Source organism: Oryctolagus cuniculus, chromosome 11 (assembly GCF_051225735.1).
Source record: "Oryctolagus cuniculus isolate XC-2025 breed Fujian yellow rabbit chromosome 11, ASM5122573v1, whole genome shotgun sequence".
NCBI classification, from domain to species: Eukaryota; Metazoa; Chordata; class Mammalia; order Lagomorpha; family Leporidae; genus Oryctolagus; species Oryctolagus cuniculus.
This window is the reverse complement of record NC_142877.1, coordinates 40365048-40392992: the sequence shown is the minus strand read 5'-3', so window position 1 is coordinate 40392992 and position 27945 is coordinate 40365048. Positions and strand designations below refer to the sequence as shown.

Here is a 27945-nt window from a genome sequence, read left to right as displayed (position 1 = left end):
CTTAAATATAAAAGCCATCAGCATTTGGGGTAAGGGCTGAATTGTAGGTTTTATAGTAAGCGTAGTAACCCAAGGGTAGGCGCATAAATCACACATCTCAAAGACCCTGACAGTTCCATTTATCACTTGTTGAATGTTCTGGGCACTCAGATGCTAGACACACTTTTATTCCTGCCCCTGATTACCTATATCCAATAAAAGAGTGACAACTCATTAATCAGTCTCAAAATCACTGAACAAACTGCCACTACCTGGAATCTCCATTAAATCAGACGAGGGAGTAAAGGGACCAATAGACACACTCACATGTACATTACAGCTAACATTGCTGCTTAAGAAGGAACCCTGGGTACTCTTCTTTTTTCTGTTAAATGGGTCCATGGAAGCCAATGAAACAGACCCCCACTGCCAGTCAGCCTGGTATCTTTGGAAATACATAAGAACAAAGTCCCTAAACAGCACTAAGGTATAATTCTTGCTTTTGACTAAGTTTATTACACCAAAAAAAAAAAAAAAAACACTCAGACTTTTAATTCTCTTTTTTCAAAAACTTTGTGAGGTAGCCTATATACATGAAACACTTAACATAGACTAGGAAAAATGTCAGTTCTCAATAAATATCTTCCATCATTGTTAATACATTCTACTTCATAACTTGGTTGTCTCCATGGTTCAAAGAATTTCTTTATAGTGCTGGGAACTTGGCCTGGAAGTTTGGGCTCCTTCTCATTAAATTAGAAAAGGAATCCTTAAGAATAAATGTAAGTCATACATACACTTAGTATATATATTATGTGCATGTATGAATGCAAATATTCATTCTTTTTTTTTTTATTTTTGATAGGCAGAGTGGACAGTGAGAGAGAGACAGAGAGAAAGGTCTTCCTTTTGCCGTTGGTTCACCCTCCAATGGCCGCCGCTGCAGCCAGCGCACCGCGCTGATCCGATGGCAGGAGCCAGGATCCAGGTGCTTTTCCTGATCTCCCATGGGGTGCAGGGCCCAAGCACCTGGGCCATCCTCCACTGCACTCCCTGGCCACAGCAGAGAGCTGGCCTGGAAGAGGGGCAACCGGGACAGAATCCGGTGCCCCGACCGGGACTAGAACCCGGTGTGCCGGCGCCGCAAGGTGGAGGATTAGCCTATTGAGCCACGGCGCCGGCTCTGCAAATATTCATTCTATACATATAAGTATACGTAAATAATCATGTGTGGTGGATAAATAAGATTCATACAGAGAGAAGACCTTGATGTCAATTCATCAATTTTCGTAATTTAGAAACTGCTGTAACTAACAATTGCAGGATGTGTGTGTGTGTGTGTGTATTGTATAAGTGTTTTGAAAAAGAGAGAGATCACATTGGTGAGGAAAGGGCAGTGTTGAAAGAGATGAGAGAAAGTGATTCAGCTGATTTGAAAATTACTACATGATGCTTACCACCTAAAGCAAAGAATGGTTTTAAAACTGTTAACCTAGCAATGCTCTGTTCTTATTAAAGATACAGATGAGCAAACACATGGTTATTAAGGAGACAAAAAATGATTCAAAGGCTTTGGTCATAACTGTGTGTCAACTGAAAAACCTATTACAATTGCTTCATCTAAAGTTCACAGCCTGTATTTGCAATCGGCTGGGGACAGACCTTCATGGTCATTCTGCTTTCTCCATAAACCCAGCATTATTTGCAATGCACACTAATGACCTGATTCAGAAAGCTGGCAATATGCAGAAGACACAGTTCATAGTGAGAGCAGTCTAGGGACTCAGCATCAAAACTCCAGTACACCTGCCATAGATGCATATGGATCTCCCAGTTGTGGGGTTTGAAACCCCTCAGCCCAGGAGATCTTTAGAGAGGCTGTAGCATCCTGCCCTGGAAAGGAGAATTTGAATTCTTCAGACAAGATGCTTGGTGGGTAGACTTTGAGAAATGTACTGTGTCCATGACTGTAGACATTGTGGTCTTAAACCACGATTCTTTGTGGGACAGGAGGTACTTCCCTTAGTGCTGCTCATTGGCATGGAGAAGTCAGAAAAGCTTTCAGGTGCCCCTCAGGAGTTAACATCTGACTTCTTTTCCTACCTCTCTCCTTTCTAAAGTTTGCTATGGAATATCCTAGAGTCTCAGATCCCTCATGGCACAATGACAATGGGGGGGGGGGATAGTATTGACCCATCAAGATTATTTTGAGAGTTATAAAATCACATAACGTGTCAGGTACAATTATAGGTGTCTAACAGAAAGTGGTTAACATTATTTAAGTTTTTTTTTTTTTTTTGAAAGGCGGAGTTAGAGAAAGGAGAGAAGGAGAGGTAGAGGGAGAGGCAAAGGAAGAAGGAGAGGGAGAGGGAAAGGGAGAGAGAAAGAGAAATTTATCTTCCATCCACTGGTTTACCCCCCAGATGGTCACAATATCTGGAGCTTGTCAGATCCAAATCCAGGAGCCAAGAGCTTCTTCCAGTTCTCTCACATGAGTGTAGGCATCCAAGTACCTTGGGCCATCTTCTGCTGCTTTCTCAGACACATCAGCAGGGAGCTGGATAGGAAGCGGAGCAGCTGGGATCTGAACCAGCACTCACATGAGATGCCAGCAGCGCAGGCAGCAGCTTAACCTGCTACACTACAGTGCAAGCAGTGCAAGCTTCAGTTAACACTGTTAATTTCAAAGCATGCTTCAGTTCAATCACTGCACAGATATTTTCAATGCAATGGGAACATAATTTAAATATAACATTAAGAATCAATCAAAATAACTGGAGGCTAGAAATTGCTAGATTTTTTTTTTTTGGTAAAATCTTATCTCAATAAGATGTTGGAAGGGTAAGGGATAAGGATACTGAAAAGTTAGAATAAAGAGCCCATTACCCAAGGAGTACTGGCATCTTCAAGCTTCTAGAGCAGGTTTAGGAAACTATTATGTACTTTTTCAGAGATCGAGAGAGTAAGGGATAAACAGAAATTCATTTCTTTCCCCTAAATAAAGAAACTAATCACTAGGAGAATGCCAATTTGTGTTCTTCTGAGAAAAGATTAAACAGTAGGACATGGTGCTGCATTCACAGTCTGGTTTCTATATGATTCTGAATAAGTCACTGCTACACTCAATTTGATTCCAGGAAATATTTTTCCATAATCTGGACCTTATATAATGTCCTTCAGCTTGACTGACAATCTCTAATCCGAAATACATTAGGAAGAAAGAGGTTTTCTGAGAAAAGTATCAGAGATGAGAGTGGTTTTAAATGATTTAAAAAATGTATGAAAGCCAACATTTTAATTATACTTCATTATATTCACTTGTCTGGGCAAGGTGAAATGGAAATTTTAGAGTAAATGATGCTATTCACTCCTAAAGTCTGGACTGTGATCATGCCTCCAGGAATTAAAATGTTCCATCACCTACTCACAAGCTCTAGTCTTGGTGACAACCAGACGACAGGGCCATGAATGCCACTGCCCACTGTAAAAAGAAGTAAAGGTGGGGTGGTATTTGCCATAGTGCTCAAAATGGCATTTCAGATGCCCACATCTCATATCCAAATGCCTGGGTTTGAGTCCCAGCTAGACTCCCAAATCCAGTTTGCTGCTATTGTATACCCTAAGAGGTGGCAGGTGATAGCTTACATATTCGGGTCCCTCACCTGCATCCTTTATCCCAGCACCTGGGTTTGAGTCCCAGTTTGGCTCCTGATTCCAGTTTCCTGCTAATGCACACCATTGAAGGCAGCGCATGATGACTCTGGAAGTCGGGTTCTTGCCAACCATGTAGGAGATCTGCATTCAGTTCCTATCCCCTGACTTCAACCTTGCTCAACCCCATTGTTTAGGGCATTAAGGGAATGGGTCAGCAGATGGGAGCTCTCCGCATTTGCCCATCTGTACTTTGTGTGTGTCTCTCTGCCTCTCAAATAAAATAACAATAATAATAATAGGATAGACACATATTCCTGGGAGTAATCTCAAAATGTTTATAAGGCAACAAAAATCAAACAGGATTATACACATAAAATGTGTTCTTAATGTAATTCCATATGCTTTCAGAGTATGAAATTAAATGAAACAGTATGTGAACCATATTTTTAGAAAGGGAGACCCAGGCTGAGTTCCTGGCTCCCAGCTTTGACCTGGACAAGCCCTGGCTGTTGCATGCATTTGGTGGGTAAATTTTTGGATGGAATGTTCTTCCCTCCCTACCCCCCTTCCTTCCTCTCTGTCTCTCTGCCTTCTAAGTGAAAATTTTTACATAATTCACAATTTGACTAAATATCACATCTTAAACATTACAAAGGCGATGTGAGGGAGTGAATAAAAACCTTCCCATCTAGAATCTAGTATGCTGGGTGGGCATTTCATCACACAGCTTGGCTATAAGCATTTCAAAATGTGGTTTTCTATTCTGTTATACTGGGAGGGAAGGGTTGGGGAAAACTGAGCTTTTTTTTTTTTTCATCACATTTCACTATAACACCATATCTTACTGTCAGCATCTAACTCCTAAGCCCTTCCTCCCATCTCATTTGCTGTAAGCTTAGAAACATTTGTTAGAATTATGACTAAGAGAAGAAAAGTGAGGACCTGAGAATCTCTTCTGTGACTAAAGTTTACAAACTGTGTTAGAGAGATGGGGCATACACAAGGGCATAGCCAGTTTGTTAAAAAAAAAAAATGGATTTTTACAGGTAAGTTTATTTTGGTGCAAAAAATAATTGAAATCCATGCATGGGGGCGGGTCTTCAAAAAGTTGATGGAAACTGAGTATCATGAGACAAACATGCAAGGATTTCAAATTCTGCACTTCAAATTTTTTTTTTGCACCAAAATATTTTCAATTCCATTTTCTTACAATCATATTGAAGTGCCCTGCTTTCCATGAAGGACATGTTTAAAGATGCTTTCAGATTTTCGGGTACACGTTAAGAAAAGGAAATCACTTACCACCCACCCAACCAGTGAGGTCTAATAAGTAAAGAGAAACAGCAAGATAACTCAATAAGCGGCTGATAGATGATAGAAAATGGAGAAGCAGCCAGCACACGGACAGACAGGCTCTCCCAATTGGAGGCCACAACGGACCTCAACCAACTTCCATATGGTCAGATTCATCACCCTCCTGGGCTGCGCTGGGCAATGCTGTCCTCACCAATCTTAACATGCCACTGCCTGGCGACTCTTCCTCATCAGGACAAATCCCTTTCGCTTTCTCTGCAGCCCTGATTGATCAGACACCTGGCAGGCCCTGAGGAAGGCCTGATTGGATCAGCCAAGCCTGAGATGCAGAGCGAGCTGTTTGTTTATGGGTGGTGGTAGTGACAGGCAAACTGCAGTGTCCCCTTGTTCAGTCTAATGGGGTGAGTTGAAAGATTCGGCTGTCAGAACAGCGTGAGGCCTCATTTTTCTTCCCTGCCGTGTAGGGCACCCCTTGCTGCAGCCAACATTTGATTGTGATTAATTTGTCAGGGATGGCTGTACAATGGAAATGGAGAAATGGATTGCCAATTACAGCTAGTCCTCACGCAGGCTGCAGGTCTGACGGCCCCAGAACGCACTGGATAAAGCCTGGGTGGGAAGGAACCCATTCTCAAGTGGGTTTTAAAGATGAAGAAGGGGTTGAAGGTGACTCGGATTTTATTTACCACCCTTCAGGAGATTTGCTGACATGTGTCCTGGGCTTCCAGGCAAGCTCCATGGGGGTGGGGGGTAACCACTCTGAGGTTTGCTTTTTATTCTGTCGGTTTAAAATGTTCTCTACTTCTGAGTTAAGTCTTAACAACACAAATGAAAGGTGTGAAAGAGCTCCTTCGATACTTCACACGGAAAAAGCCCAAAGGGAAGTGTCCTTCTGACACTCTGAGATGCTCAGAACATGCTAATCTTGGTGAGTGGAAAATGCACAGTGGCATGCCATTTTCTTTTCTCTTCCTTCCAAAGACAATATACAATTGAAGTCGATAGCTACCACAAAATAACTTGTATAAATTATCTCCTCATAGGAGAAATGACCTTTGTAAAAAAAATTTAACAATGTCCCAAAGGAATAGAGTCATAAATGAGAGAATGTCTTTAGCTGTCAAGTTCTATGTGTCTCATAATTAGATCTGCTTTCAGATATGAGTGAGACGGACGCAATAACATTTTGAACTTGCGGAAAATCATTAGCGAACTGACATGGGCAGGTACAATTCGAAGAAATGTCCCTGCACTTCAGAAACACCTGAGATACAGGTGTTGAAGGGCTCTGTTATTAATTCATTCTCACATTACATGATTTGCTCATTTGTGGATGAGGAACTGGGTCAAACAGGTCTTGTTTTAGTCAAAGGAAAAAAAATCATTGTCATTATCATGTAACAAATAGAAAAGAAAATGAACACAATTATGCAATAGGAAGATGATTAAAAATGAAAATCTTAACGTACTAAAACTTGCCTACAGGCTTTATTAAAACTGCTCAGTATTCAAAAATAGTCATGCTGCAACCTCTCACACCCATGCACAAAAGGCTTACATCTAATAAATGACACATTTTGTACCATAGGCAATGGGTATGAACATATAGACACAAAAATATGTATGCTAACTAATACATATAATAGTAACAATGGCAAAGTATTACCTTTAAAATTTCAGGTCTAAAAAATTTAAAGACAGGTATTTTGAGAAGAAATGGACAGAGATAAATTAGATGTTTGGGTAAAATTATGCATATCCCTCAAATCCTTTTTAAATAATTCAGTTTTCCAAGCCAATATCTAAACATAGGAATAGTCATGTAATTTTACTAAAATTTTTATAGTAAAATATATACAATTTCTCATTCTGTTGCTTGGACATATTAAGTCTTTATTATATATGTGTGTGTATGTATACATATATGTACATTTATGCACACATATAAAACTATACATAATAGAGTATACAATGCATACATATGTGTATATACATGTGTAAAATACATTTATATGTAGTCTTATGTATATACCTTTTTAAAGATTTTATTTATTTATTTGAGAGAATTACAGACAGAGAAAGGGAGAGACATAGAGAAGGGTCCTCCATTCACTGTTTCACCCCCCAAAAGGCTGCAATGGCTGGAGCTGAGCTCATCTGAATCCTGGAGATAGGAGCTTCCTCCAGGTCTTCCACGTGGGTGCAGGGGCCCAAGCACTTGAGCCATCTTCCACTGCTTTCCCAGTCCAGAGCAGAGAGCTGGATCAGAAAAGGAGCGGCTGGGACTAGAACCGGTGCCCATATGGGATGCCAGTTTTGCAGATGGAGGATCAACCACAGCGCAGGCTCCTTAAATACCCATTTTTATATAAAATGGTTTAACATATGTATGTGTGTGTTTAAAATTTGACTAGGTAAGTAGAAGGAAACTCGAGTGAATATTCAAAAATAATCTTGAGGGGTATGCATTTGGCCTAGCAGTTAAGCTACAAGTTAGGACACTTGTATCCCTAGAGGGACTTGGTTCAACTCCTGCTTCTATGTTCTGATCCATCTTCTTGCTAGTGTGAGCCCTGGAAGGCAGCAGGTGATGGTTTAATTAGGTGAATCTTTGTCACCCAGAAGAGAGACCAGGATTCAGTTCCTTTCTACTGGCTTTGGACCTCACTCAGGCCACTGTGGGCATTTGGGGAATGAACAAAGAAATGGAGGTTCTTTATCTGTCTCTGCCTCTTGAAAAAAAAATATATAAAATAAAATCATTCTGAAATGGGAATTCTTTCCTTAGTTTAAAAACCAGGCAGAAGAAGACTGAAAATTTGATTTCATTTATTGAGTTATATATGAAATACATTTTCATTCAAATTATAAGAAAATGAATAATTGGTGTCTCTTAAGCAGGATATTGGAAGTTTTAGCAGGAAAGAGATTTTTTTTTACAATTTTTCCACTTTTAAAAACTTGTAACGCCTGTATTTCTTTTTTAATCATGTTACTTTAACTTAAAAAAAAAAAAAAAAAACACTTCCTTTTAAAAAATGCCCTCACTATCCTATTGGCCCTGGTAACATTAGTATTACATAAGTTTAGATGCTCTAGTCACATGTTTGTTTGCTTGATTTTTGCTAGGAGTTCCCTCAAGTCTGGGTGGTGATCCCCATTTACACTTAGTGATTAGTCAAGGCTAAGTGCACGATCATATCACTACCATCGGTATTTATCCACTGAGCATGCTCCATATAGCAGACACTATACTAGCAAAGAGCAGGCTTGCCACATGCTCCCAATTCACTGCCATGTTTGGGGGTGGGAATGAAAAACTTAATGGGCACATCTCGTAACTGATCTTTTTTTAACAGACAAACCCTGAAGTACAAATGATCTGACCAGTCCTTAGGCAGCTTGATTTTCCGCTCTGAGTTATTCAAGAGTTTCAGAGTTCTCCAAGAGGAAAGGTGACTGCAGAAATATTCGCTACCCTAGGATGACTACAAGGAGGATCAAATTTTGATGTCCTGGCTCTTTGAAAAAACACTAATTTTGGTGCACATATTATAAGAAGCAAAATATCCTTAGAATGAAATATAGTCACTAACTTATATGTGAACCAAATTGCAAACTGTTGGTTTCCATTTGGTTATTTGAAACTTGTAATTTGTATTTTCACAAGATTATACTTCATACTCTACATTGTAATTTTGTTGTCAGGACAAGCCCATAAGTGATTGAATTTATAATGAACATAAGGCATAGAGTATCTTTTTGTATAGAAAAATTGTGTGCATTCATTTAAAAAGAGCTTACTGATTCTCTATCACTTGCCAAACACTGTTTTGGGGTCTGAAGGCCTGTCGGTGAGCAAAGACAGTCTCTGAAATTGATAAAATAACCACCCAATAAACATTATACTTTATTGTAGTAAGGACTATGAAAGAGAGTCATGTTGTCTCAAGAGAGCTGAGAGTGAGAAGGTTTGATGTGATCAGGGAGGCAAGGGACGGTGTCCACCCAGAGGCCATGATGATAGTGGTTAACCAGGTGAAAACAAGGTTGTAAGAGGCTTTCTGGGCCAATGAGTACATCCTGGTGGAAAGAACTGAACAACAGCCAGTGGTGCTGAGTACAAAGACTTAGAAAAGCCTGGCACAAGATTCAATCATGCTGGAGCTGGAAGACCATTGATAGCTTTGTCTTTATTCTAAGCAAATATGCTCAGAGTTTGAATTTGAGCTCCCGGAAACACATAGCAAATGCTGAAAGCCACTCCTACCACATATCTTTTATGTAGGAGGAAGAGAATTATCCATAACATTCCACTACTAACAGTAGAATTCCTAGACTATAACAAGGTATTCTGGAGAAAGAGAGGGGGAGAGTTGGGAATGGGGACAGGAACATACAAGTTCTAGGTTTGGAAACTGGAGGAAGAAAGTCACGGCCTCTGATTAGTATAAATATTTATGCTCTACACAGTCCTGTACATGTCTCTGTTCACCTCCCTTGTTTTCTTTCATAGCATTAGGAACAACACTGCTGTCTTTTAGTATTGGTTACTTCTCTGCTAAGTTTATTTTGTACCATACCCCAAAACAGATTTAAATAGTTTCATTGATATTGAATTTTATTTACTTTTTCTAACTTCTTAAGCAAGTGCATCATTTCCTAAGGATGGATAATTCCAGGGACAAGACCGTACACTGAGATGGGAAAGATTCAACACCAGTTTTTTTAGCATAGCAGTTCCACTGAGTGTGGAACCTCACTGCTGGAAAGGAAGCTGTAAGGAGATTGATGGGCTCATGCTGGGAAGTGAATTAGGGCTGGAGAAGTGGCGAAGACAGCCCTGGGACAGGAGGGGGCACTGGTAGAAAAGGAATTAGGGGATCTTTCATCTTTCATTATTCCACTCACCTACGCTATGCTAAATAAACTGGTGTTGGACCTTTCCCATCTCAATGCACTGTCTTGTCCCTGGCATCATGAAATTGGCATTACCTCAGGTGACACAGGTGTGAAGTGGAGAGTGCTAGTAAAGTGAAGAAGGTGCAACTATGCTAAGTGAAAACAGTAGGAACGCACATGATGCTTCTGTGCCCAGCTGGGTCTGCGTGTCCCAGCTCTTCCTCTTGGCAGTCTCGGCCGACCTGGGAATATCTACCTAACAATGAGGCAGCCAACTTGCTTCAACTGCTGGGCATTGCTATCCTATTGCTCTCCTGCATTTTCTTCTACTGATTACCACATTTCTTATGACTTCTCTCTCCCTCTGGCTGAACAGGTGATTTGGAGTAATCTCTGTTTGATGAAGGTCTCAACTAGGATTCTTTTTACCCACCCCTCCTTCCACACACACATCACTCTTAGGTCCCAGTATTGCCTTCAACATTTGCAGAGGAATCTTTAACAAGTATTTTAAGTCAAGTGTTTTTACATTTCCTGGATCCCCTGATGCATATCTCTGTTTCATCCTGGCAACGAAGCATATTTTCATTGTTTTATGAAGGATGGAGAAAAGCTGATGAGTCCTCATTTCCATCTATTTACAACATGGGAAAACAGCAATGCTGTGCACTTCTCTCTCTTTTTCAAAATAGATGAGAGAATAAAATATTTGCGATGTTGAAAAAAAAAGTTGAGAGGCTATAATTTAGGATGCTAACCTTTCCCTACGGCAGTGCCAGCAGATCTTTGAAGCTTGCTAAGGGATTCAGGATTTGCAGAAGCTAGAAGCTCTGAGCTGCTGGTGATCACATTCACAGGTTCCTGTAATTATATGCAAGGGCTGGCATTTGCAAGGTTGGGCGAATGCCTGACTTTTCAAAACCAGAGTATTGGCAGTGTGCCAGAGACACCATAAACCACAGGATGAGCACCTTCTTGAGGGTTAATCATACCAGAAGATTTATTAAAAGAGGGCTGTAAAATTATTTAACTGGTAAGTAATGTAAAGCATTTTGTTTTAAGAAGTAGATTGAAATGCACTTATGCTTTAGGATGGAATATGCAATTTTAACTGAGAAAAACCCTCACTCACATAGGCTATGTCCTGGAACCCTGAGGATGCAGATGCATCAACATTATCTTTAAAAGGATTTCAATGATACAGAAGAATCATTGATATGATGCACAGAAAGATGTGTGTGCAGGTACTTTTTATATTAACTCAGTCTTCTTAAGTTACCAATGGTGAACCCAATGGTTTGGTGGAATAGTCACTATAAACAGGATTTGGTTACTATCAGCAGGATTTGGTTACTGCCGCTCCTCCGCACGCGGAGGAGCCGCACCGGACCGGGCGCTTGTTGTTCCCTTTTTTTACAAGTCCTTTCTATAGTAAAGTAAGAATAAGTAAACAGCAAACTCCCAAAGCAAGAATGAGTAGAGAGAAATGAGAAAGAACGAAGTAACGAACTTCCCCGCGAACTCTCCAACGCACTCTCCAACCAACCCACACCACCATGCCGTCTCTCTCCTCCTATATAGTCCTCCTCCGCCAATCCCAACTCGGCTGCCCACACGCCGAGCACGCCGCTCTCCTCCAATCAGGAGCAGCTCCTGCAGCTTGTCAAGTTGGTGAGAGGCAGCTGGGTAGAAGCTGTTTACTCCTCTCCCAGCGCCATATTGTGGGAGAGCAGATGCATAGAATAAGTCTTAATTCCAGTAACAGTCTAGTCCGAGTTGCTCCCCACAGTTACTATCAGCAGGATTTGGTTAGAAGAAGCTTGAGGAGAATAAGAGGAAGAGGTGGCAGTATGGGTCTTGGAAAGTATGGGAGTTGTAACTCTTACTGGCACAAATCTTTGGAACTCTACTCAGCTCTGGAAGATCCCCAGTTCAATTCCTTATTTTAATAGCAGGAGGTATAGATTATACTATCCCCCATCTAACATAGGAGGAATCTTGGAACTAAAATTCAAAGAGGTGAGTAGACTGTGCTAGACTGATTCTGTCTGACTTTCAAAAAAATAGGCCCTGCTACTCTTCTCTGGCTGGACATGGTATTTTTTAAAGACTTATTTATTTATTTGAGAAGCAGAGTTACACACGGAGAGAAGGAGAGACAGAGAGAGAGAGTTCCTCGATCCACTGGTTCACTCCTTGAATGGCCACAATGACCGGAGCTGGGCTGACCTGAAGCCAGGAGCCAGGAGCTTCTTCTGGGTTTCCCACATGGGTGCAGGGGCCCAAGGACTTGGAACATCTTCCATTGCTTTCCCATGCCATCAACAGGGAGCTGGATCAGAAGTTGAGCAGCCAAGACGCAAACTGTTGCCCACATTGGATGCCAGCACTACAGGCAAAGGCTAAACATACTATGCCATGGCACCTGCCCCTGGACATTGTATTGACTTTAGTTCTTACATGAAGAAATTGGGTGTTTCTAGATGAATCACTTGGCAACTTTTGGTTTCACTTTTACCACCCAGGGAAATAAGGGTCGATTTCAGGAGGATTTCCAAAATGGCTTCAAGCCTCAAATATCCATGATCTTAGAAATGAAAAACTGCAAGCTTTTGGAGTGTACTGGGAAACATAAAATAAGCATCGGGCTTCCCCTCTCATTAAACCAAGAGGTGGGGTAACTGTTATGTATTTCCAAAAGCTTCCTAGGAAGGATGATTAAAAACCTATTGTACAGAAACATGATTTGGCTTTGTCTGTTAGAATCTTCTGTCTTGCAACATGGAGCTTGACTTGTGAGACAACTAGCTACAATGATACTTTCTTACTAAAAGCATTTGTTTAAAGATAAAATTCAAATTTTCCCTTCTTATTGTTTGAGTATAGATAAACTTTAGGGAGCTTGGGAGTACTTAAGCACAAGCATGTTGACTTCATCTTTTGAACAGCAGCTTGGCCACATGTGATGTAGAGAGTGTGGTATGATGCAATTATAGTCCTTACCACAGGGCTGAGAAGTGGGTGAGAGGAGACAGATGGCTTTCCAAGAGGCAGCAAGAGCAAGCCAACAGAAAGTTGGGAAGCTTTCATGATAAAGGACTGCTAACTGGCATCATTCAGAGCGTAAATAATGCCTCCTGCAAATAAGAAGTTATTTACTGAATGATGGAGGAGACATCATCCTAAAATCTAGATGACTATAGTGGATAAAGTTCAGAACGATTATAGGAACTCAGATTCCAGTAATAGAATAATAACAGTGTAACAGTGTAATAAAGTAAAGTTATGGCAATAAAAGCTAAAAATAATATTACTATTGGTAATAATAGTTGTTAAATGTATACCTTTAAAATAAATAAATAAATAAATAAAAATAAAAATAAAGAAAAAATAAAGAAAAAAAATTCTATTTACTTATTTATTTTGTTTATTTGCAGACAAACAGACAGACATCTTTCCTGTGCAATTTCAGTCCCCAAATGCCCACAATGGAGAGGTTCCAGCCAAACTCTGGAACTCAGAACTCCGTCCAGATCTCCAACATGGGCATCAGAACCCCAAGTATTTGAGCCATCACCAGCTGCCTTCCAGGGTGTGGATCAGTAGTAAGGCTGATTGGAAGGAGGGCTGGGACTCACATCCAGGCCCTGCTATATGGGATGTAGGCATCCTCAGGGCGTCTTAAATGCTACACCAAGCAGCAACTCCAAATGTGTATTGTGTGAGTCTGAAACCATGATAAGCGCTTTACTACTATATCCAGTTTATCTTTACACCAATCCTGTTATAAAGATGACTATCCACACTTGACAATTGAGGTTACTGAGATCCAGAAAGATTAATTAATGGCCTGAAGTCACATGGCTGGTCAGAGAGATTCAGAAGCAAAACGTATATCTGAAACTTATGCCCACAGTCACTTTGATACTTCTTCAGTGTTCATTAGCACCCTTAAAGAACTCTAATGAAATAATACACTAAGACTGATCATACACAGTGATGCAAATCATGCTTAAGGACAACTACATCTCCATATAGTTCAGCAGGACATCAGAACTGTCATGCAAAGACAGCTTTTAAGGAGGCAAAGAATGGGAACATGATTTGTTTCAGGAACGTTAAAAATTAATCACAGAACATCACTGCATCATAGAATTTATATATGTAGACATAAAATTATGCCTACAGGGAAGGTGTTTATGGCATAGCCAGTTAAGTCACTGCTTGGGACACCTGCAACCCATATCAAAGTGCTGTTTTGCAGCCCAGCTAATCTACTTCTGATCTAGATTCCTGTTAATGTGTCTGAAAGACAATGAGTGATGGCCCAAGTACTTGTGTCCTTGACACCCATGTGAAGACACGGATGGAGTTCCTGGCTTCTGGCTTCAATCTGGCCCAGCCCCATCTGTTGTGGGCATTTGGGCAATGAAGCAGCAGATGGAAGCATTCTTTCTCTCCTCCCCTTCCCTCTCTGTCTCCCTCTCCCTCTTTCTCTTCCTCTTCCTCTCCCTCTCCCACTCTCTTATTCTCTCTGCCTTTTAAATAAAGAAATAAATAACTTTTTTTAAAAAAATTAAATTATGCCCAACTGACAGGCAAGGAATAAGAAATAGCCAATATAACCAACTGGTTAATAAATGAACAGCATATTGTCTATAGACACAAAGAAATATTAGTAAAAATAATAGATTACTTGTACATACTGTAAAGTGGATGAGTCTCTAAAATATTTTGCCAAGTTAAAGAGACAAATCGCAAAGACTCCATATTTTCTAATTCAATTTATATGAAATATTTACAATAGGCAAATCTGTAGAGACCAGGAATAGATTACTAATTGCCTAAGGCTGGGGACATGGGGGTAAATAATAACAGCTTATATGGGGTTTCATTTGAGGGTGATGGACACTTTCTAAAATTGACTATGATAATGGCTTTCTAGCTTTGTGAATATACTAAAACCATTTGGAAAGAACAAATTTTAGGTTATGTGAATTATATTTTAATAAAACTACATTAAAATTGGGCTCTGGCATTGTTAACTGGCTCTTTTGTTATCCTCTTAAAAATCTAAATGAAACCATTCCTTATAGTAACTGAAAAATAGAAACCAGGGTATGATGGATGCAATGATTATTGGACCCTTAGTCTGGTCTCTGGAGTGGAGAAGAAAAGGCCACTAGCCTCCCGTATAAACAGAGAGCTACCTGTTTATTTCTTAGCTGTTAAGGAAACATTTACAATGCATCTAGCTATGTGGTAGCTGCTGGGATTTATAAAGGACAGAGTCAAGAGTCTTGTTTTGTAAGCTGAGTCCCAAACACCTGAATACAAATCTGAAGCAAACTGAAAGTGAGTTTTAGCAAAAATGTACATGTTTTAGAAGATGATTTAGGAACGTTAATTCAGACTAGATTCACTTTGAACATTTAGGAAAGAACTCAGGTCAACAAATCATAGATGTAAGGCTATTTCATGTTGATTTTGTTAATTTCCATTCAATCTGCAGAGACTTGTACGGTACTCTCCCTGTTGGCCATGACTGAAATGGAAGACAGGGGATAAATGATTATCTTTATTTCTAAAGATTCTAAGGTGATTTCCAGGATATTTACACTTATATTGTCTTTCATCATCCCTTTTCTCTCTTTTCCTCTCTCTCCCTGTCTTGAACATTCTACCCTACTAAACTCATACTCTGCCCTAAGCTCACATCTTCACAGAACTTCTCAGGACCCCAGGTATGTTTATAGACAGTGATAGCCTTAGGGACTTTGGGTATCTATAAAAACAAGATGCAATTTATTCCTCCAAGGATTTCTATGGAAATGGGCCAGAATTAGGGTGTAATAAATGATGTCATTATTTAGTGACTCTCAGAATATCAATTGCAATTTCCACTGATGTGTCTGAAAATTTTTCAAGGAGTATGGTAAAAACAAAACAAAACAAAACAAAAAAAAAAAAAACAAAAAAAAAACTTACATACAATTGAGGTGAGGCTTAATTGTTTAAATATACAGATTGGTAACTAATGATAAATCAACTAACTGACACCTTAACAATCACATATTTTAAAATTTATGAGGATTATAAAGACATTTTAAAAAGTACATGGTATCAGCCGGCGCCGTGGCTCAATAGGCTAATCCTCCACCTTGCGGCGCCGGCACACCGGGTTCTAGTCCCGGTTGGGGCGCCGGATTCTGTCCCGGTTGCCCCTCTTCCAGGCCAGCTCTCTGCTATGGCCAGGGAGTGCAGTGGAGGATGGCCCAGGTGCTTGGGCCCTGCACCCCATGGGAGACCAGGAAAAGCACCTGGCTCCTGGCTCCTGCCAGGATCAGCGCGGTGCGCCGGCTGCAGCGGCGGCCATTGGAGGGTGAACCAACGGCAAAGGAAGACCTTTCTCTCTCTGTCTCTCTCTCTCACTGTCCACTCTGCCTGTCAAAAAAAAAAAAAAAAAAAAAAAAAAAAAAAAGTACATGGTATCAAAATTATCAAATATTCTTGCAAAATAAGCAATTGTTCTAGGTAAGTGACACTTCCCTAAACTAAATAATGTAATACACACAAATATGCAATTTAATTTCCTACTATTTCCCTCTTGAGTGGTAAAATCTAGAAGTAACAAAATGTGATGCCTCCTTTTTTCCACATAACAGAATTGTAGTTGGTCAGGAATGTGAATTCTAAGCTAGATTAAGCTTTTCAATCTCCTTTGCAGTTGGGTTGGTTATAAAACTAATTCCTCTCTTATGGAAGTTGAGTGGAAGAAATGAATTCTACTTTGGGCCCAGGGAACAAAAGAGATTGAGTGTGCCCATGACATCGTACTTCTTTTGCCAAAACCAAGGCAGTTAAGTATATGAGATTACTTGACACTCTGATAAATGCTTTTTTTTTTTTTATTTGACAGGTAGAGTTATAGACAATAAGAGAGAGAGACAGAGAGAAAGGTCTTCCTTCCATTGGTTCACTCCCCAAATGGCTGCAACAGCCAGAGCTGCACCAATCCGAAGCCAGGAGCCAGGTGCTTCCTCCTGGTCTCCCATGGGGTGCAAGGGCCCAAGCACTTGGGCCATCCTCCACTGCCATCCCAGGCCACAGCAGAGAGCTGGAGTGGAAGAGGAGCAACTGGGACTAGAACCGGCACCTATTTGGGATGCCAGCGCTGCAGGTGGAGGATTAACCAAGTGAGCCACAGCGCCAGCCCCCTGATAGATTCTGGACTCCCTGCCTAATAGAATAGAAACATCCTCCAACAAAAAGACAGAAATACTGGCAAGCATTTGCATTCATTAATTCACTTTAGTTGGTGGTCTTTTGTGACAGTAGCTCAGTTTTTTAAATTTTTTTAAAAAGACTTATTTACTTATTTGAAATTCAGAGTTACATAGAGAGAGGACAGGCAGAGAGAGAGAGAGAGAGAGAGAGAGAGAAAGAGAGAGAGAGAGGTGTCTTAAATCCGATGGTTCACCCTCTAATTGTCCGTAACGGCCAAAGCTGCGCCGATCTGAAGCCAGGAGCAAGGAGCTTCTTCCAGGTCTCCTATGCGGGTGCAGGAGCCCAAGGACTTGGGCCATCTTCTACTGCTTTCCCAGGCCATAGCAGAGAGCTGGATCGGAAGTGGAGCAGCCGGGTCTCAAACTGGTACCATATGGGATGCCAGCACTTCAGGCCAGGGCGTTAACCTGCTGCGCCCCAGTGCCGGCTCTAGTAGCTCAGTTTTAACCTAACATAGTCTCTCTCAAATGCATTTCAAGATGCATATTAAAAATAGAATCAATGATGAAAAAGGAGTTGACATGCAAATCATTGTCCCAAAGAGCTAAACATACTTGACTTCTGTTAAGAACAATCAAAATTATTTTTGATGTACTTTGCAAAGAGAGCTGAGCTGTGTTCATTTGAACTCATCCTTTAGGTACGAGCATGTACAGAGAGCAAGAAAGAAGAACGCCATTCAAGATAGGATGAGGGCAATGAGCAAGCACACAGACATTAGTTTGGTGATCACATTGAAAATGTGGCCAATTCTTAAACACTTGCAAGCAGTTCTTTAGGGAGAGCTTCCTAATAGTGCTCCTATTTTTCAAGGTGTCTGGAAGATATCCCTGGAGTTACTGCTAAATGGATAGGTCCTGTAATTTACTGATGTAGTTTTCCTATTTCATTAAAAGGCTTAATGTCAAATGCTTCTTCTATAAGGAAAGACATTTAAAAACATATAGCACGCCAATAAGTAGCAGCATCTAAGGAAGGAGTAAGTTGGAATTCATTTATGTTTTTCGAGTCCTTAGTCAAATTTTAACCTTGACACAATTGCAAGGGACTGCATATTCAAACCTAAGAAACAGTAATAAAGTTGTAATCTTTATTACTTTCTGAAACCTTAATCTTTTAATTAAGTCCCCAAATTGTTCAGTTTGAACAGAACACCAGGGAGACTGACATTGGCTTCTTGCTGCATCTGCAGAACCAGAACGCTAAGCTTCCAGGATTTTCATTTCTTTTGGCAGATCCCCTGGGGGAACTCTGCCCGTGGGTATTGCTGTCATTTTTATGTAGGCTGAACTAGCATATATTGTTGGACACTTGAGACTACCTTCCTTCCAAAGTGAAGGTAGTACTTTGGGTTTCTTAGTTTGATGTCTTTTTAATATTAAAGACTCATGTAGCTGAGAGATAGAGAGAGAGAGGGAGCAAGAAAGGCTCATGGGGGGAGTTTGTACCATGTTTTGTAGGATGTACACACAAATGTGTATGTGCACAAGTATAATGGCTAAAACTTTCTATTCAAATGGGAAGTATGCAGAGGGCTAGAAACACTTTAATAGCCAGAAATGTGCTATCTGTCAAGCTGTCAAACTCTCTGCAGTGCTTCATAGGAGTCAGTTGATAAAATACTATTCAAATGTGCTATAATTTAGATGAATTTGACCCCAGCACTGCATTTTCCCAAGATAAGTAAGTTGCACTGATTCCAATGTTACTTTTCCTTGTGAGCCAGCAATTAACTCAAGGATTGCCAACAATGATGATGTTTCATATGTGAGAACAATCTGACAAGGGCAAAAAACACAGGATGCCAAAAAAGAGTTTTTACGGGAGAGAGAGGAGTCATTATTGGACCATCTTAAAGGAAGTTTTCAAAGCAAATGGAAATTTCAAAGAGAATAGAAGAAAGCAAGAAGGGGGGAAGCTATTAGAGGGATGAAAGGAAGGGGTGAATATTTTTGTCAATTTTGCTTTGGTTCCCAAATGCATTATATAAGATAACCCTTCTAGCAGGTCGAGAATTGCAAAGCAATACTTGTTATACCTTCTCTAATCTGTCCAGGGTGGAGGGCTTGCCCTTCAAATGGGCAATGGGGAATATTCTAATTTCTTTTCAAGTCATGTCTGTGGACTGGACAGAGGTACTGATAAAAATATTTGCCACGTAGATTTAAGGCTAACAAAACATCACTTTGGTCTCTCTCTATCTCTTTTTTTTTACCTGTTAGAAGCTGAAGGGCAAACTTGAATGCAAATGAGGCCCTCATTTGGAATGTTGTGGCCTGGTGAAATTTGTTGGGAAGCAGAGAGAGGCCCAATGATTTGATGGAAACAGGCGCTGCACATTAGTAACAGAAATAAAAATGAATAACTGTGGGAGTTGATTCAGCTAAGTTATGCTACACTTAAATATTTCCTAAGATTTCCAGCCAATAACTCAATGTCTGAAACTCTTCCTTCTCTAAAAAGGCTATGCCTATGCCATACCTGGAAAGGAAATTTCAAGTTGTTTTACTTTTTTTTTTCTTTTTCTCCAAAGACAATCTTTCCCCCATTTTCAAGTACTCAAGGGATGCACTTTTCTGCCTGGACTTCATTTCTGTTAACTGTATTGACTCTCATAAAGTGGACTGAAATTATGTTAGCCATTCACCTCTCGGTAAAAATTCCATTGCCATGTATCATGTCTAGCCTCCTTTGTTAAACTTATTAGCACCAGAGTGTCCAAACCAGGCTCACAGGCCAGGAGGCACACATGAGGTCTGCTATGTCCATCAGGGAAGTTCAGATCTGTCCCTCGGAGACTGGTTTAGAGGCCAATTCTGATTTTTAACAGGAATCCGTAGGTTTAAGGCCCCCGTAAGCGTCATCTGGATCTATTTTTCCAAAAGGAATACAGGCCTTTCTTTGGTGTTTTACCAAATGTGGCTTTTCATCCTGAGTCTAAGCAGGCGGGCTGCGCCCTGTGGAACCATCCTGGAAACACTACACTTGGAGCAGTCATGGGGCTGCTCCAAGTCGAAATGGAAAGTCTGGTTCTTCTTCCAAGGTACTTCAAAGGAGGCACAGCCTGCTCCCTTGGAGTTTCTACCTTAAACTGGGTTGAGTCACCTGGTGGATGATCTTCAGTCTGTACCTCATGGCAAGGTTCTATTTATTTTTCTGTTTTATAGGGTTTGCCCCCAGAAGACTGAGGAGTGGGAGAAAGGCTGGGGGGGCTCTCGGCCTCAGATGTGAGCCTGAGGATCCCCAAAGTGCTGGAGTGTGCCAAGTCTTCCAGCACGCTTAATGTGGTACTGATGCCTGAGTTTCCATGAAATGGGACTGTCCGCTGTTCACGTTACCCTGGAAGGAGATCTTCCTGGCGAGAAAGCAAACCCTTTCAAATGAAGATTCCGTTACACTTAAACTTTTGTTTTGGCAGAACTAGGGTTACCCTGGATTTGTGGACCATAAATAACGTGAAGGTAAATTCAAAGCAAGCAGGTGCCTGAAAAGTTACAGCTGCTGGAGAGATGGATCTAGGGCATGCTGGGAAAAGCCACATAAGGCTTCACGGCCAGCTACATGACCTGTATGTTCCTGGATGGCCACTGATCTATGGACCATAATACATCACAAAGGAAGAGGCTCTTCACATGAGTGCTCCAACTCAGTTCTCCAGTTTCCACTTTACCTTGGTCAGGGTAGGCAACGCCATGCCCACAAACGCCATTTCCAGTTTGAGAATGTTTTTAAAAAACACATTTGTGTTTCTTCAAATGCAAATGTTTGCACATTGAGAAAATGCTAACTGGGTAGCTTTTTGCTACATGTTGGTAGCCTTCTACAATTCTCTTTTCTATGACTGCATTTAGGTCACTATTTGGGTTACAATCATTGTTTTTTCATCAACAGAAAATATTTGCTAAGCTTCTCCTATAGACACAGTTCTTGGCTGGGCACTCAGTGTGCAAACCCTGCTCTTTAAAGAATTCCACACTGTCTGTGAGCGCCAAATATAAGAAAAAGTAGAAGCAATAATGGGGAGCCATTGATGATTGAGCAGATACAAGTGCTGAAGGATTTCAGGAAGTAAAACAACCTTCAAATGTTGGCACACTCATGGGAGATTTCCTGTTTAATTATGTATGGTGTGCTTTTGTTTAGAGTGTGGGGTGAACAGAAGTGGTGGTTATAGTTTGGGGGTGTATTAACTTGGGGGTGCACAGCGTGTGGTATAAGGGAGTTCATTTTAGGAAAGGCTCTAGGATGGAAGTTATTATGTAACTAACATATTCTGAGATTTATCAAATCAGATCGTGCATGGGTCACAAGAGACAGGTAGGTGCCAAAAAATGACTAAAACTATATTCTGGGGAAAACACTAAGTCAGATAGAGAAAGGTTGAAAGCACCATAATGTCTATGCTCAAATAACTTTGGTAAAGGCTGCACAGCAAACCCCCTTTAAAGATGCAAAGGCTTGTGTGTGTGTCTGTGTGAGTGTGTGTTAATGTATATCTACATTTCTTAGCATACCGATTCATTTACATGCTTTAGGAGAGATTCCCACCCTTCTCCTCTGCACACGTTTTGGAAGCACTAGCTTAGGGAGATACGTAACATATCCACTGTTCAGGCTAAGAAGCTTGTACATTAACCTGCAAGTAATGGAGTATGATCAAAATCTCCTGAGCAGATGGGAAACATGTACCAAGTGGTATTTCAGGAAAAAAAATTTAGCAAATTTGTCATTAAAAACAAGAAGAGTAGAGTGCAACCAAGAAGGTATTCCAAAAACTTTTTTTGCCCTAAATCCATTCTAATGCAATATTGAGAGTTCTGATTTCTTGCTTTCTGAAATGTTCCTGTTTTTTCTCTGGACCATTGTCTTTAATATGGTATAAAGAGGGCAGACACTGCGGCATAATAGGCTAAGCCTCCACCTGTGGCGACAGCATCACATATGGGCACCAGTTCGTGTCCTGGCTGCTCCTTTTCCATTCCAGCTCTCCACCTACAGCCTGGGAAAGCAGTAGTAGATGGCTCAAATGCTTGGGCCCCTGCATTTGTGTAGGAGACTGGGGAGAAGCTTCTGGCTCCTGGCTTCGGATCAGCCCAGATCCAGCCGTCGTGGCCATTTGGGGAGTGAGTCAGAGGATGGAAGATCTTTCTCTATGTCTCTCCCTCTTTCTGTCTGTAACTCTACTTCTCAAATAAATAAAATCTTTAAAAAATAAATAAATATTGTATAAAATCCTAATAAATAAAAATAAAAGGAAATTTGATCTGGTTAATGAAGAATAAGCAGTGGGACTTTGAATAAGAGCAAGAAAAGAAGTGGTCTAAAAGATCGGGGTCTTGGCAAGATTGGCACCGACATCCAGGACAACAAGTGCACATGGCTGGTGGTCCAGTGTCTGCAGCGGGCCACCCCGGAACAGCGTCAGATCCTGCAGGAGAATTATGGGCAGAAGGAGGCCGAGAAGGTGGCCTGGGTGAAGGCACTGTACGAGGAGCTGGATCTGCCGGCTGTGTTCTCGCAGTACGAGGAGGACAGCTATGGACACTTCATGGGTCTCACTGAGCAGTACGCCGCGCCCCTACCTGTGTCCATCTTCCTGGGGCTAGCACGCAAGATATACAAGCGGAAAAAGTGACCTGGAGGCCGCGAGGGAGGGGAGAGGAGGCTCTCAATAAATTATTGTGTAACCTTAAAAAAAAAAAAAAAAAAAAAAAAAAAAAGATCGGGGTCTTGAGAAACAACCAAGGACGAATCAGAAGGTTTTAACTTCACAAGGGATGTGCAAAATAATTTTCATGTTGTATAATGCTGAATGGACCATAAACTCACGCAAAAGCTTCTAAACTAAGAAATCATGGAGTTAAAAATATACCTAGGCCTTAAGCTCCAGTGGGTTAACCAAAGGCAACAGGGCACTTGAACTCTGTGAGCTTTCACTCTTGCTTTTAAATTTACTCAATCATAGAGGAATAAGAGATGAGTAGTCAGGACTTCAGAACTGTATGCTGTCAGCTGGCTATGGTTGTTCACTCTTTTTATGCTCTATCAACAGTGTTTAATATTTCTCCCTCCCTCACCACAGTGGGTACTGAGCTATTATTATATGCCCTTTGAGCAATATCAAATGTAGGAAGAAATGTTTATCCTTCAGGGGTTAGAATTGATTATGATTCACTTTAGATTTGATATAGCTCTTTCTCTCCACTTGGGGTCCTCTAATTCTTTTTTTTTTTTTTAAGATTTATTTATTTACTTGAAAGGCAGAGTTACAGAGAGGCACAGGCAGGGAGAGAGTTTTCTATCTACTGGTTCACTGCCCTAATGGCTGCAACCGCTGGAGCTGGGCCAATCCGAAGCCAGGAGCTTCTTCTGTGTCTGCCATGTGGCTCTAGGGGACCAAGGACTTGGGCTGCCTTTTACTGCTTTCTCAGGCCATAGCAGAGAGCTGGATCTGAAGTAGAGCAGCCAAAACTTGAACCGGCATGCTTATGGCATGCCAGCACTGCAGGCATAGTTTTACCTGCTGTGCCACAGTGTCAGTCCCAAGCAATCCAATAATTCTACGGTCATTCTTCATTTTCTTTTACTTTTGTTTTACTTTCCTGCTACTCCCCCTGTTTTTATTAAGTCATGTTAGAGAAATTCCCCTTTTGAAGCTGCTTGCAAAGTACCATAAGATTCTCAGAAGCAAAACACAGGTCAACAATTTGACAATGAAATATACAAGAAAACTATATGCACAGTATTAGTTTAGGCAGTTGGAGTTTTGTGTGCTTGTTTTCATCAAGGAATATCAAGATCGCAATGCAAGAATATTCTCAAAATGAGAACTATTTCTGGCAAAGGAATTTAGCTTGATTTTAGAGAAGATTAAATACAGATTTGGACTATTTACCAAGTGCAGCTTTACATATAATTCTTCCTGTAAGCAAATTTCCTTTAAGCAAATATTTCAGATTTATAACTAGGAATTTGCGAGACAGAAAGAATGGCCACAATGAGGAAAACTGTGCAACGGGCCTGGTTTACTTCTCTCCAATCATTGCCCATTTTGCTTCCACAGAGAAAGACCCCAGTGGAATGTAAAAGGAAGGAGGCATACCCTAAAGTTTTCAACAGTGTGACCAAATCCTTCCCCACTTACCCTGATTCAGGTCTACATTTTGCTTTATGATTATAGATACTTTGAAAAGAAATACCAGGAAAAAAAAGGTCCAATCTTTGATATCTACCTAGGTTCTCTACCTCTCTGCCACAGTAATGAATTTAAACAATTTTTAGATTTTTTTGAGGTACTTTATTTTTCAGTTAAGAGCTTCCATGGAAAGTGTAATCTACTTCACTTGTGTCAGAAAGCCCTCAAATAGTAAACACACTCCATGTTACTTTAATATTATAAAATATACTGTTAATGATATAAAAAATTTTAAAAATCATTGTAGATGGATATTCAGAGAGCTTTATACTAGTGAAAACAAGTGGTTAAAATATATTTTGTTTCCATTTGTAAATGAAACAGTAACTACTTAAAACAATCCATCAGTAGCAGGAAAAATATTTGCAGCTTATTAAAATTCTTTGCTTTTATTGAGTCCCTTAGAATTTTTTTTTTAAAAATTGGAGATACATATGCACATGTATGCATTTTTAGTGTCTCTACTACATTGTAATTTGCAATAAAATAAGGATAATGTTAGGCTTTATGTGCATTATGCTTTTTCTGAGAGAAAACATGACTTTACTAAAGAAAACAATATTAGAGAACAATCCTGCTTCTACAAATTTCTTAACAAAAGACTTCAACCCACAATGCATCAAATCATTTTGGGTGGTATCCAATGCAATGAAATTCAAGAACACAGAATTTGAATAGCTTCTTGAGCTTCCTTAACAAGATTTGACCTGGATTTTGAGTCTCTTTAAGTCACACACAAAAAAATACATTCATCAAGGAACCTTTAATTTTTCCGGTTAACCTCCCCTGCCAACCCCATTTAACAACAAAATAAATACAAACATCATAAAAAGCTAGATCACTTACCATAAATGCCTGTTGAGATGCAGGGAAATGCCTGTGAATAAACCACAAAAAGTAACAATAAATTGCAAAGGAATGACTCTGCCCAGTATCATCTATTTGGACATCGATTTTGCTTGAAATGAGATGTCCTCTATTTACATCCTCAGAGCTAGGAGTTGGAGGAGGAGACATTTGATTAACTGAAAACTCTTTCTTACCGGCAATTCTAACAGCTCAAGAGACCCAACTGTCAAATTGTTATGAATCTTAGGAGCTCATTTTTAAATAGTTAATATCAAAAAATTAAGTTACATAAACCTACAATGAAATAAATTTTATCAAAGACAATCAACCAAAAGAACTCATCAGGTTTTGATTATTTTGCCACATTTTACTATTAGTTATGCTCTTGACATTATTGTATATATGTATATAATAATAATTGTATATATGTATATAATGTGAACTCCAAAAATATCTTCCCAGCTCTATGTTATATCATGTTATATTGGTGGTTTGAAGTCTGAAAACATTAATCAGCATTGATGATGCATATCATGGGATGTTTGAAACCAAAGCCGGGCTACAGATAAAATATTTCAGTAAAATTCAGCAAAAGCATTCTAAGAGAATCAACTGGTCATTTATAATAAAGAATGTTATATATTTTATCTTTCTATGTAAATTATGTGCTACAGATTCAATGTCACTATGACTTAAGATAAATAATACATGCTCTTTTTTGAGGACTAGTTTTTAAATATTTATTGGCATATTACTGCTTATATTTATATCACATTTGACAAAGCAATGTTTACAGAATTTGATTGAAAACATGCATAAAAAACATAAATGTATTTTTTATTTTAAATTAGACTTTATTAGTGTAGAAAGTTATCTATGGCAACAACTTCTGCCCATATACTTCTGTAAATTCAATCAAGTTGTTTTATTTAATCTTTCCAGCTTTCTATTTTTCTGTTGTAAAATAAAGATGATAATGTCTACTACACAGAAATGTTTTATAGAATTAATGACAGAGTTTTCTTAAAAAGGGATTGGCATTGTGCTAGAATCTGAAAACCATTGCTGCTGTCAACCACAATAACTAATATTACTATTGGGTTCAATAATAATGAAATGTCTAAGTCCTTTTCATTTATATCATTGGGTTAAATGTGTGCTACACTGCATTTCCCATAACACTTTCATAGATTATATGTTTACTCCCTTTTACATAATGCCCTATTAAAATGGTCAAAATTTATGTGATTTTGTTTTATAGAGAGTAATAACTGATTTGGCTAAGCCAACTACGTATTTGCAAAACGACAAATGCTTTTTTCTGTGCTCTTGTAGAAACATTTACTAGTCGATGCTATGATAAGAAAAGCGAATAGTTTCTGGAACATAGAATATGGTAATTTTTGATTGCACAAATGAGTTAATTCCTTGATTACTAGGGTTCTTGAGATGCCAATAAAATGTAAATAATGTTCTTGAAACCATTTCATCCAACAAGGCAGAGGAAGCAATAGCATGAAGCAAAATTTCCTTTACGTTACTCCCTTTACCAGCATTCTGAAAGACTACCAACAAGTGGAACGCCCAGTATGAAAATCAACTGCAACCTTATTTAAGTATTTGCCACTAACAGCAAGAACTTGGAGTTAAGGAGTGATCTACTTAAAAATACAAACTAGAGAGGATTCAGGGTCATCTCTACGATTTGTGCCATATCACTCACATTCCACTGTGTCTTTTAAGTTATATAGAGGTGTATTTACAACTTAAGACCCAGGAATTACAAGGGAGCAAACCTGAACATGTGAGTGTCATCCATCTCATGTTTAGAGAAAAAGAAAGGTTTGAAACATCAAGGTGTGAGGAAGGCAAATTTTTCTGCTCTATTCTAACATAAAACAGATCAAGAGAAGAGGACGTTTAGGTGATACAAGTTTTAGGTGGCATTGGAGCTCTCAGGAGGAAATGAAGACCTAAACATGCAGTTAGAATTGAACATTGATACGCTAAACTGGACAAAAAGTCGTAAACTTTCAAAGTACAAGAAGCAAAAGGGCTTTGGCTAAGGTAGTTAATGGAGAAGAGAAGTGATTGGGAAGATAAGAGTTAGTTGAAGAAGGTTTACTTTACAGATTTTTCTTGATGATGATGTCACTTACCTTCTGGAATAGGGAGGAAAGATTTAACGTGGAAATTTTGTCTCCTACCTCTAAGAAACAAAGTAAGAATATTCTTCTTGCAACTGTGCTTTTTTTACAGTGTCTTTAACTCAAAATAATCAATATTCTAGTAAGGTGTATTTTGGGGTGATATGTTCTAAACTTCTTCAGGGGAAAACCAGAAGATACCACAATGTCTTCAATAAACAGCTCCACAATGAATCTCACCTCTGTGTCCTTCAGGGGGTTGGGTAATTTACTAAGCTGCCCTGAGAATCAGTTTCCTCATTAGTAAACGAAAGCTATGAGATCTCAAAGGGTCTGTAGGAGAAGTCAGAACAATAGGGAACACAGACCATTGTGCTTGGTTAATATAGATTTCTGGAGTGAACCCAGTGATCCCCATCAGATCATGTTTCAAGAAGGGCTTCGCTGTCCCAGGGCAAGGTTTCCCAACTGCAGAACTTTTGCTATTTTGGATCAGATAGTTCTTTCTCCTTGGGAGCTCTCCTGCGCCTTGCGGCATGTTTAGCAGCAAGCCTGGATACTGCCTCCCAGATGTCAAATGCATCCGTCTGGTAGTGACAAGCAAAAATATTTACAGAC

At 39.8% G+C, this 27945-nt stretch overlaps 1 protein-coding gene across 4 annotated transcripts in view; it reads right to left on the bottom strand.

The window, feature by feature from the left end:
• The window catches only part of MACROD2 (mono-ADP ribosylhydrolase 2), a 2169899-nt gene that overhangs the window by 631268 nt on the left and 1510686 nt on the right, over window positions 1–27945 (bottom strand). For all 4 annotated transcript variants that reach the window (XM_051846213.3, XM_051846214.3, XM_008256366.5 and 1 more), the window contains one exon: window positions 25178–25208. In XM_051846213.3, the coding sequence (XP_051702173.2) occupies window positions 25178–25208 (31 nt within the window). The remainder of the gene's footprint in view (window positions 1–25177; window positions 25209–27945) is intronic.